At 38.6% G+C, this 12,568-nt stretch overlaps 1 protein-coding gene across 5 annotated transcripts in view; it reads right to left on the reverse strand.

The window, feature by feature from the left end:
• The window catches only part of FAM193A (family with sequence similarity 193 member A), a 103,762-nt gene that overhangs the window by 36,159 nt on the left and 55,035 nt on the right, over positions 1-12,568 (reverse strand). For all 5 annotated transcript variants that reach the window (XR_012158742.2, XM_073342713.2, XM_078852594.1 and 2 more), the window contains 5 exons: positions 11,948-12,072; positions 7,610-7,754; positions 2,545-2,622; positions 1,766-1,878; positions 1,342-1,584 (listed from right to left, as the gene is read on the reverse strand). Coding sequence is in view for 4 of the 5 variants with exons in the window: in XM_073342713.2 (XP_073198814.1) it covers positions 1,342-1,584; positions 1,766-1,878; positions 2,545-2,622; positions 7,610-7,754; positions 11,948-12,072 (704 nt within the window). In the remaining variant the exon portion in view is untranslated. The remainder of the gene's footprint in view (positions 1-1,341; positions 1,585-1,765; positions 1,879-2,544; positions 2,623-7,609; positions 7,755-11,947; positions 12,073-12,568) is intronic.

The following is a 12,568-nucleotide window of genomic DNA, read 5'->3' on the forward strand; positions in this document are numbered from 1 at the left end:
CGGCAAAATTTGCAACCTCACGGTTTACTTCTTTTTCCAAATCATTTATGAATATGTTGAATAGGACTGGACTCAGTACAGACCCCTGGGGGACACCACTATTTACCTCTCTCCGTTCTGAAAACTGTATTTTTTTCCTACCCTTTGTTTCCTATCTTTTAACCAGTTACCAATCCATGAGAGAACCTTCCCTCTTATCCCATGACTGCTTACTTTGCTTCAGAGCCTTTGGTGAAGAACCTTGTCAAAGGCTTTCTGAAAATCTAAATACAGTATATCCACTAGATCCCTCGTCCACATGCTTGTTGACCCTCAAAGAATTCTAGTAGATTGGTGAAGCATGATTTCCCTTTACAAAAACCATGTTGACTCTTCCCCCAACAAATTATGTTCATCTATGTGTCTAACAATTTTGTTCTTTACTATAGTTTCAACCAGTTTACCCAGCACTGAAGTCAGGTTTACTGGCCTGTAATTGCCAGGGTCACCTCTGGAGCCCTTTTTAGAAATTGGCGTCACATTAGTGACTTATTACTGTTTAGTTCATCAATTCGTTCCAAAACCTCCTCTAATGACATCTCAATCTGGGACAGTTCCTCAGATTTGTCACCTAAAAAGACTGGCTCAGGTTTGGGAATCTCCCTCACATCCTCATATAAAATTAAGAATCTCAATGAAAGTAATGTGTATAGACACAGCATAACCTTTTGGTATGCAAAAGCAGCAAGATATACAGCATAAAGGCAAACCAACGCGTTTTAATGGTTACCAACCACTCATTCAAATTTTCTTTGGAAAAATACCTAAAAAGTACAAATGCAAAACAAGATTTAAAACAATGATTTAAACCAAGATTTCCTGCTTGCTGATTTACATGATGATCAAAATCAGTGATTCAAATCAATCCACCCTGATTTCACTTAGGGTAGATGTCTAAAGCAAGATCTCAGATGATGTGAAAAAAATGTGTGGAACAACAGGAAGTCATCTAGCTAGCAGGTCACCATCCAGAAAGTTTATCCTTACCACTGCCAGTGGCTAAACGTGTATGCAGGGTTCTGTGGTGGATGTCTCCCTGAACTCCTGAATGTACAGCCATTTGGAGGCATAAAATTAAGACATATATTCAAGAATTACCACTTCATTGTAATGAATTCAGGCAGTTGATACCTCTCGGAGTAAGTTCCCCAATGTGGCTAAGTACTACTGCAAATATAAGTGTTAAATCTTTAAACAATGACAGTTTCACTTTAAATGACTATCAAACTTTCCGTAACTTGTCTTCCATAGTTCTCTCAATTTCATTAGGATTCCAAAATTTGCAATAAAAACAGCACTCACAAAGTTGGTGCAGAGCCATTATCTGTAAGGATGAGTCTTGGGTGCTGCTGAATTGTGATAGGAGAACTGGAACCTGATTCTGAGCTTGCTGAAGACATACTAGGTGGGCGGATCTCAGACAGATAATCCGGAGCAGAATCAATTTGTAGTGGTAACTGGTTAATATGGATGTCATCTGTTATTGGTGAATCCATGATGCCACATGTTAAAATGTGTGAAAGGCTGCAGTCATCACAAGTACATCTGCTCAAGAATTAAGATAGTAATAAAACTTATCAGTGTCACAGATTTCTAAAAAGGTATCGTTTGAAGTTGCATTCAATTTTATTAAATGCACTGTGCCAGTTACAATATTTGATATCCTCTTTTCTCTAACCCAAGAGATTAATGTTTTATTATGAACTCATTAAAAACATCAGCTCACCTTCTTCTATAATTACAGTTGGGACAGTCAGGCATGCTCAAACGTGACGACAACATATGCCTCATTGTGTCTGTGAAGTTGTTCTCACCAGCTAGTGCTTTCTTGTTATTTAACTAAAGTAAATTGTAAGGCAGTGGTTTAGTATTGCAAGTATATGTTCACTAAAATTTTAACCAGTTTATAGCATAACTAATGGCAAAAAAATATCCTTTCCTTTTATAATGCTCAACTTAAAAAGACAATTATAATGCAAGTAATAACTTGATAAAAGTATCCTTTTGATCATCTATCACAATACCCAAAGTCAAAAACATTTATACCTACAAAAGTTTAAAGTTAGAAGCAGTAAACACCTGGCATTCAAAATACATTAGCTCAAAGACAATGTATTTCCATATTAAAGAAATCACAAGGCTAAGTCAATCTCTCTAATCCAGTTATAACTGGAGTTTTGTATATTATTTTTATTAGATCACAACACAGTTCTCTCACTTCAGCAGTTACACGCCTTTTATGGATATACACAAAGGGACTAACATGTAGGAACAAACTCAATTACCCTTAAAGTTTAGAAAAAACATGGGGGCCCAATTCTGTAGCTGATCTGTGCTTAACTCCCATTTATCCAAGTGTGCTCTAAGCATAGGGTTGAAGAATTAGAACACATATGGTTAGTATAATATACAGATTACTCTTTCAGCTGCAAGTGTCTGTCTCTCATAGCATACAGAAAATATTCAAACTACCTAATATAAATTGCTAAAACACCATAATCCTACCTGCTCTTCAATAAAACGCCTCTGTTTAAAAAATTCCCAGTCTTCTTTTAGCATGCGCTGTTTTGTTTTCATTGCCATCTAAAATAGAATACAGGGAGATTCATTGGTTTAAACATGAAAACACTACACTGTATTTGTTATGCCACCGTCACATTTTATTTTATTTATCCTGTCCATGTTTATTTCAGAAAAAACTCACAAGAATTTTGTGTAATTAAAAACAAAGTTAAGTTATTCAAGTTATATTAAAAAGACAGAATTTATCTTATCCAAGTGCTGTTCTTATTTCATTAGCAAGGCCACTGTATTTAAACTCTAAAGCAAATGTAAAATCATTTGGCAATCTTCCCCCCCTTGTACCCTCCCCACCACAGTTAAGTCTTTACACTGACATTAAGTTCAACTGTATACTATATACAAAGTGTTGATAAAATTTAAAGTGTTCTGCATCAGATACCCAATATCTCATCTCCTGATCAATGTGAAGATCTCGCAATACAGGACTTATGGCAAGTCTCAGATACACGCTCAAGGTCAAGAGCAAGTCTTGTGGTGTTCCACAGACCTAGAGCTCTTCGTTCAATCATAGAAGAACATTGGTTACTGAAGCTGGACTGTTCTTTTTTGTAAGATTATATAAAAAGAAAAGATCAAGTTTAAAATTATAACCATTCAAATGTAATGGTCTAGATTGTTAGTGTTTAAGATTGAGGTTAAAATGTATTTCTTGCCTATGGTTTAGCTAACTCAGCAAGATACTTCTTTTTAATTATAGAGCACCATGGGGCACGTTACTGGAAAAGCACTATTAAAATCAGATTACATTTTGTCTTTGAAGAGTACACTTTTTAGAGTTAACAAACAATGCTACAAACATAAAACAAAAAAAGAAAAATCTGTAAATTTTTGAGACACAAGGTGGGTGAGATATCATCTTTTACTGGACCACCTTCTGTTGGTGAGAGAGTGCCCAGACCTGAAGAAGAGCTCTCTGTACACTTGAAAGCTTGTCTCTCAGCAACAGAAGTTCTCTTTTATCTGACTAATACTTCACACACCTTCTCTGTAGTATCCTGAGACCAGCGCGCATACAATACTACATTCAGTAAATTTTTTTTTAACATTGAAGTACAAAAATGGAGTTTCTCCATCTGTTTCCCAAATCATTTTGAAAGAACTGGTTCAACAGGTAAGGGAAAGCACCTATCCAGGTTTCTTTCAACACTTACCTAGTTATTTAGCATATAAGTACTAGAAATTCAAAACCTTTCAGAGGTTATATATTTATGGAACAAAATTTGCAGCAAATGAGCCAGAACTTACTAGGATTAGCTCATGTTGTAACCCTCAGTTTGTAGTACTACCTTAAATTCATATTTCAAGGAATGAACATAGAATTCAAACATGAACATGAGTTTAAAAGATTACCACTTACAATAGGAATATTGTTTCACTCTGGAAATACTATGTTGAACTATACCCACTACACCTCAAGACTTGAATTTGAATGTTACTTGGCATGATTTTGCTCTCTAATGCTGAATCAGAAAAATCAAATGTAATTTGGATTACTACTATTCAATTTTGAATTCCCTTCACAGCAAGGGAATTATGTTAATTTACACTAAAAGCAATACTGTAAGTCACGTAATGTTTTTAAATGGTTAAAAGTAATAGTAAGCATGAACACTTATGGACCCTCCTTTGTACCACTTCTCAGAGGGATTAAAATGTTCCTGATTTATGGCAATACAGAATGCTCAAGAGCTATTCCTGGCTCTGCTACTGACTGTTTTGAGGACATGGGCAGTCACTTAATTTCTGTATCAGTTATTCTACCTACTTATCCATCCCTTCAAGTAGCGCCTATCACTGCTAAATCTAGGCACCTAAAAAAATATTTATTCACCTACCTTGTAAAGCACTGTACAAATGTGGGTGTAAAGCACTGTACAAATGTGAATGGTTGATCTACACAGCAACCACACCACCATAGTGGATGCATTTAATCTCTACTAATTTGAGAGGTAATTTCACTTATACCGTATTCTCAGTTTTTCCCAAAACAGTGATGCCCTCACTTAGGCACACAGGAGTGGAGGGACAAGCAAGAAGCCTTCCCTACTCACCCGTGCATCTCACAACAATTGCTATATTTTTCCTCTCCATGGGAGCAAGCTAGTGAAGACGGGTGGGAAGGGAGTGCGGTCATTATTCTGTCCCCTTCACTTTGCACCAGCCTGTGGAGCAGGGCTGGCATACAGAATTGAGCAGACCAACACGACCTCATATGCAAGCAGAAGCCTCAGTGTGATTGTGCCTCAGGCAGGTATAATTTCTCCAGTGTTATTCCTGGCATGATTAGATTCCGTACTCCTCTCTACACAAGGGCTGTGGTCTTAAAGACAAAATCTAGGCCTTTAAGTATGGGAACTCTCACAAACTAATATGATCTTTCAAATGTATAAAGACTGCAAAGTATGACAAATGCACATTAGCACTAGTACTACCAGACATTCTCATATTCATGTTATTGAAGCAATGGCATAAAGGCTACTTCAGAGTCATTAGCCTTTGAATACTTCAGTGGCTTCATTATGCAAATTATTCATACCATAATAGCCTGATTTTTAGTGTTTCTGTGAGAATTTAATCATTAAAGAAAAAGAAGCTCCGCTTCCAGAATAATGTTACTTCATTAAATAAATGTGGATCACAGGCTGTAATTCCTTTTTAGGACTTTTAAATATTCTTTATACTAGCTGCTGATAGCATAACAGATTAACTTTAGAAGTCAACAGGATCATCTTAAAATCCATTTGTGGGAAGAAACCTGGACATATTTGAGATGGTCTATGTTAGCATTTTCCTAAGGAGTAACTGCTTTGACAGGCCCACTTTTCCAATGCTGCACTTTAAGTCAGAAGGTGATGGATATTTTTGCTGTAGTGACGCCTAGGGTGTCAGGAACTTGTTCTCTGCATCTGCCACCCCACTTTTTTTTTTTTAATTAAATTGTCTCCTACTTTAATCACTGTTTCCCCTACATTCTTTTATTTACATGAGATCTGTTTGGTTTTTTTAAACTATTTTGATTTCACATTATTTAACTAGTGACTCTTTACCTGTATTGTACTTTGCTTGTATAATACCCTGAGTACATCTGTCAAGAGGTTTTTGTTCACAAAGATATTGGAAGATGTTGTATAAAGAGTTTGCCGAGCTTTTCTCATGCCTACAAATTCTATGAGGCCTTAACAGTAGGTAGCATTTGTCTCTCCAGTGTGGATTTTAGATACTTTGGTTCAGTTTAAATTTCTCAACGGCAACGCACATTTCTTATTTTTCCTAGTGTTATTTTAAAAAAGTTGTACACATGCTACAGGGAGACTGTTTCAAACCTTTAACTCTATTTCTGACCATTCTCACCAACGTATCCAAGATGACAACGGTGCAAAGTCTAGTTGCAGCATAGAAAAATTTTTGTAAGATTTCTTGATTTAAAAAAATTTTTTTTTTGCGCTCTGTGCATCTTCAACAGGAGCAATGGCCTTATTGACAAAATTTCTTCTGCCTTGCCTCCCAGAGACCATCTCAGTGATGCCTCTCCCCTCAGATATTCCTTACATATGGACTCTGAACACGCCATATATTCAAAAACTATAAAAGCATAGAATAGCTTCTGCCCAATCACAGCTTTTTATTTTAAAAAGAGCTCATTTTACCCTAAGAAAGGGCTTGTTTTCACTTACTGGAGTTCTCTTTTGGTTCTTGCTCCTTTTATACAGCTAAATAATTGGTGGCAATTCAGCAGTTTCGTTGTCTCAGCCTCTTGTGTTAGCAAAGTTCTCTCTGACTGTGATGTCAGTGTACTGATCTTCTCATCATTCACTCATGCTCCCAATGGCAGGACCATTTGAAGCAGGCAATGGCTTGTTTATAAACTGCTCTTTTAAAGAAGAAAAAAATCCACTCTTTCCTAGGAGGCTCATCTATTGGTGGTCCTCCCCCCCGCCCCCCCGAAAAAATCTGGAGTCCAGAATGCTTCCTGTTTCCATTACACAACCTATTGGATAGTTCCCAAAACTACAGTGTAACTCTGTAGCATTTTCTCTGTAGCAGGAGACTGGTCAAAGTCTGCACTCAGACACATGCTCAACACTTTATATCAGATGATGGCTACTATAACATGTGCTTATTTCCTGCTTACAAATTGAGCCTGCAAAGACCTACACCTCTCAAGCCCCAGAAAGACTGTAAATTTTAGAAGAGACACTGTCATTTACATATGCAAAAATGGGTTTCACTGTTCCCCCTCAAGAGCTTCTCTTGTGATGCCTATAATTATACTTTGTAAAGCAAAGATGCAACACAGCCTTTAACCATTTGTATTCATTGTTAGTACATGAATATTACAAGGAAATTCAAATAAGGTAAAATCAGATAGACAACTACTGTGAAGACAGGTTTCAGAGTAGCAGCCGTTACTTCTGTCTGATTCTTATAAACAATAGCAAATGTTCATTATTTGCTGTGCCTACTTTTCTTTAACAAAGAAAAGTGATTTCTTTATGGTGATTTTTCACTTTTAGTATACCTAGGATTAGAGCATGCAGGCTATACAGGTGGCAGAGTTTGGCAACAAGAATGTTCTTCAGATACTTTGAAGCTATCCTCAAAGATTTTATGCAAGACATTAACAAAGACTGCTAACAGACTTACTTGCAACATCCCAAAGTGGATTGTAGTAGTTGTTAACTAAGCAGAAATGAGTAACTTTATTGACAATGTACATAAAACATGGGGATTAAGTTTTTAATTAACAAAACTCATCTTAAAGACTATGGTTTCTTATCCAAAAGTAGTAATTAAAATACACGATACATCGGTGCATGCTATAGGAATTCAGACTAAGTAATAATTCATTTTTATCAGCACCTGTTATACCACCTTGACTAAAGGTCATAATTTTTGGAGTACATCTAAGAATTAATATGTATGCAATATATAACTTTGTATGTTTTACATTTACTGCAAGGCAGGCAATAGCTTACACGGTCCTTACCTGTTCATCTACATAATCATCTATTTTTTTCTGGCATTCAAGCCAGGCTTCAGCCACTTGACACATCTCCTGTTCCAATTGATGATACCTTTGTAGCAAGGTACTATACATATCTTCACTACAGGAATCATGTGTTGTTCCAAGCCTAAAAGTTTAAATAGCAATTATTAGAGTATGAAATAGAAGCAGAGGCATCCACCTAATAATCAAAATGATTCACTGATGTCCACTAACCTTTCTGATATACACCACCACTTAGAATCACAGAAGGTTATGGTTGAAAGACACCTCAGGAGGTCTTCTAGTCCAAACCCCTGCTCAAAGCAGGGCCAACCCCAACTAAATCTTAAAATAGTTTTAGGATCCAAAAAAATGGCTTTAGGCGTTTAATGTAACTACAGTAACTGACACAGAAGCTATTTGGCCACTAGTTCCCCAAAACGTGTTTATTTGTATTTTTAAGCATAAAGGTCTGACAACAGCTCACTCTTTATGTTCTGTAACCCGTGTAAGCAATAATTGTGAGTAAGAAAGAAGCAAACCTAGGGTCATCGCAACTGAGCCATACTTATTCACCCAGCTTTATTGCTTGATATACTTATCTTCCTGAACCACATACGTGTTAAGTAGAGATGACCATCTACCAAAGGGCTGGATAGCAAAGACAAACCCTGGTCTGGTGAAGCGTTAATCAGCATAATGATTAAGGATGACACTAATTATTTAATAGCTAGGGCTGTTGGGCCTCCATTTGGGGAAACAGACATGAAATCAAGCTATTGCATAACTAGGTTACACACAGTAACTCGTACCCCTGGGGGAATTTTGTGCCACTGCACATGATAGAATTCATGTCCCCCGCGACTTTTTTGCTTCCCCACAGCAAAATGACTTTCTGACTGGGAAGCAAAGGGAAGCCACAAGAAGTCATGCTGCCGCTCCCCAGCGGCACACGTGCTTTGTCTCAGGTGCCCGGAGCAGCTAGTGGAGAGGTAAATCACTGGGGGAAGGTGCGGCAGGGCTGGGGATGCCTCAGCCACTGGCTCCTACCTTGCTTGTCCCAGCTGGGCTGGGGAGGATGGGACTTGCTTCTCCTGTACAAGGAGCGGCCAGGGCTGTGTCAGACTCACCCCCAGAAACCTCTCCGGCTACAGAAGCTCTGCACCACTGCTCCCTTCGCTCCTCAGCCATACGGGAGGGTTAACTCTACAGGTAGCTGCTTCCCTCGTCCACCCAACCCCTGTGCATCCAGACCTGCCTCATACCCAGATCACCCCACCAAACCTCACGCCCTAAACCCAGAACCCTGAACCCACACCCTAACAAGCCTCATCCTCTGCATCCGGACCCCACCCCTTCACCCAAACTACCCTCCTCCACTCACCCCCCTCCACCTGGACCACACTGACAAGCCCCCACAAACCCAGATCCCCATCCCACTGAGCACCACCAAGCAAGCACCCAGATCTGCAACACACAAAGCCAGAACCTGGACTGCCCCCTCCAGTTGAGCCCTCCACACCCAGACCCCCCTGCAGAACTCCAACTACCTTCACCTGGACCCCCACCTCCCCGCATAGTCCCATTGTCTCTGCATCCAGAACCTCTCCCCCACACCACCCATGAGCCCCTGTTCATCCAGATCCCCCCACAAAGCTGCCCAAACACAGATTGGGTTCTGTGTGGGGCAATTACCCCACATCTGGATCTCTCCACATTAAGTTGCTCCACACTTGGATCCTGCTGGGCTGAACCTGCCTCCCTACATCTAGTGTACTTGGCATAAAGGGGCAAGGCCCCGGGTGTTTCTGGGGCTGGCCTGGCCCTTGCGCTGTGTCAGGATCAGGTGCAGCTTCACTGCTGAGTCCATGTCCAGGGAGAGAGGGGGGAGGCCTGCAGGGTGATCTCCCACCTCTGTGCAGTCAGTGGCCTGTGCTCCCCACTGCCATGCTGGAGCCTCTGCATTTATTTATTGACAAATAAAATTTGCAGAATTTTGGAGAATTTTAAAATAGTGTGTGCAGATTTTTTTTTTTTTGGCACAGAATTCCCTCATGAGTAAACTCACATCCTACCCACTAGAGGCAGCATTTGTTCTCAGACTGGTAGGTTAAAAGAGACTTCTCCCTCAAAAGAGGAATTTTCAGGAATGGAAGACAGAGGCTTTCCTGATCCCCTACTACTGTGGAATCAGCAGTTTTATACTGCTTGTTTCTTTGAGGTCTGCCATAAAACATCAGTGCAAGCATCCGCAAACTACCAAGTCAGCATCCTGAACCTTGGTCTCAGAACCAAGTAAGGTAGAGATTATAGTACGTTACACACTTCTAACGTGCATTTCATTACAAAGGTCTTTGAGTTCCTCCAAATATAAACCAAGCCATGCCACTCAGTCAAGTATTATCCCCATTTTACCAATTGGTGAACTAAGGCAAAGAGGTTAAGTGACTTGCCGAGAGCTTCTCAAAAAGTTATTGTCAGAACCAGGCATCTCATCTCATAAGATGAAATCCTGGTCACAATCAGGTTCACAGAGTTTTGCCATTGACTTTAATGGGGCCAGGACTTCATACCTAGTTCTCTATTCTAACTGCTATGCAATACTGCCTACCACCATCTGGCAGCAATGGAACCTAAAATAACTAAGAACAAAGTGAATGCAGACAACTATTGCCCACTGTTAAACAAAAGCCACTAACTCCATTTCACCCAAGATCTCAAGTTGTTTATTTTTTATGGAAACCTCAGCTACAGCTTTTTTAGGACAATACTTTCTACATACCAAAAATCATGAAAACATAAAAATGCATTAAGAATATAAGTTAACTACATGGAATGCTCAATGGTGCTTAAAATTCTACCAGCAATCAGTGTTGCCAATTCTCATGATTTTATCATGAGACTCACAAAATTAATTTTTTTTCTTAATGCCCTCGCTCCTGAAGTAATGACAACTCTGGACAACGTTACCCTTCTTATACAAAATAGCAAGTTTCTAGCCTTCACGACTATAGAGAAGAACATGATAATTTAACCCCAATGAACCCTACACTGGTTCAAAAACCAAAAGGCAAATAAAACTCTCAAAACACATTTTTTCAAAATTTCCATTTCTGAAGCCAACTCATGATCTAACATTTTCCGTTGGCAATACTGCAGTATTTATACCTGTATAAAATCAGAAGTTATAATAAAATACTTAAAAAGAAAAGGAGGACTTGTGGCACCTTAGAGACTAACAAATTTATTTTGAGCATAAGCTTTCGTGAGCTACAGCTCACTTCATCGGCTGTAGCTCACGAAAGCTTATGCTCGAATAAATTTGTTAGTCTCTAAGGTGCCACAAGTCCTCCTTTTCTTTCAGCAGATACAGACTAACACGGCTGCTACTCTGAAATAAAATACTTGGCATTTACACATTTACAACAAATTTATTTGTTTAAGACAAATGTAGGGCAACAGTTACTAAATAGAGAGAGTTTAATCTTTCAATTGTATGGGATCCAAGACAGATCGCAAATATTCCTAACTTATTTGGGTCAAAACACATGATCCGTTTACAAATCTATCAAAACTATTATTCAAACGCGCTACTGCATTTCCTATAGTGCACCAGCAATTTCACATACAAACAACAGGTGCACAGACTAAGAAAGTAACTCATTTTTAAAGGTCTCTATGAAAGCAAAACTCAGAGGAGCAGCAGCAATGTTTTAAAAACCTGTGTTTAATAGGGTTTTGTCCATTTGATTGCTTTTGTTTAATAATATATTATGACCATTAATTTGTTTTATGTTTTTTGGTGTGTGTTTAGGATAGTGGCATGTAGGCCACTGCTAAAGATATTATCTGAGGGTTGCTTATGAGAGCCTAATTCTGCTAACACTTACCACCAGGGATATACTGTGAAGCCACTCTTGGATCCAATCATGGTAATATGTACCATCCTCAGGGGTGAACCTTTGCAGGATTGAGCTCTACATTTGTAAGGTTTGTGTTTTTCAGTGTACCTACAGTAGCAGACCAGCTAAAGATTCTAAACAAACATGCAGTAATTAAAAGAAAAACCCAATTTACATACAAGTGCACCAACTGAACAGATGTTTTCATCACACCTCATCTTAAAGTAGTTTGTGAGGAATGTGAAGAGGTATTTCAGTGGTTTGCTTAGTGAAAAAAAATAAATCAGAATCTAATCCTTTAAAAAAAAAAAAGGAATGAATAGTTTTACCATTAGTCTTATCAAAAGTATCTAACTATTTTGTTACAGATACTATGTAATCTATTATTCTCTTTACTTAATGTGTGTGTATACAGATATATTGAAAGACACTTTACCTTAGCTGTGACACCAGTGTTGGCAAGCTGTTCTGCAGAAGTGGCTCAGAAAATACCAGATTTTCAAATAGATGCTTATTGTGCAATTCCCAAGTCACCTGAAATTTCTTCAAGTGTTCATTTTCCTATTAAAAATATTTAAATTTTCTATAAATCTAACATATTTCTAAAAGAACTCTTCAGATGCCAGAAAGAAAATTTCTTTAGCTAGTAACCTTTTAAACCCACCAGCCCAGAAGATGGGTTATTCAGCTTAGACCTTAGCAAGTTTTAACATTAACAATCATAAAATATATTATTTTGCCACTGATCTATGAATCAGGACCTTCACTGACTTCTGAAAGTCACTCTAGCTTCTTTTCTCAGCTTTCTGAATAGTCCGGGGGGGGGGGGGGGGGAGGTTGGGAAATCAGAAGAAGGTACTATCTTGTTGAAAGGCCTTCCACAAATTCACAGTTCAATTTCTCTCTCAATAGACATCAAGTGTATCATCTTAGCACATCAAAACCCCTGGAAAGTTTCTGGCTATCATCCCTGATCAATGTTAGATTCTTCTTTACCATGTATAGCAGGCAATACCTCTCTCCTAGAGCGTTCTGCTTTTCCCACACAGTTTAACTA

Source organism: Lepidochelys kempii, chromosome 4 (assembly GCF_965140285.1).
Source record: "Lepidochelys kempii isolate rLepKem1 chromosome 4, rLepKem1.hap1, whole genome shotgun sequence".
NCBI classification, from domain to species: Eukaryota; Metazoa; Chordata; order Testudines; family Cheloniidae; genus Lepidochelys; species Lepidochelys kempii.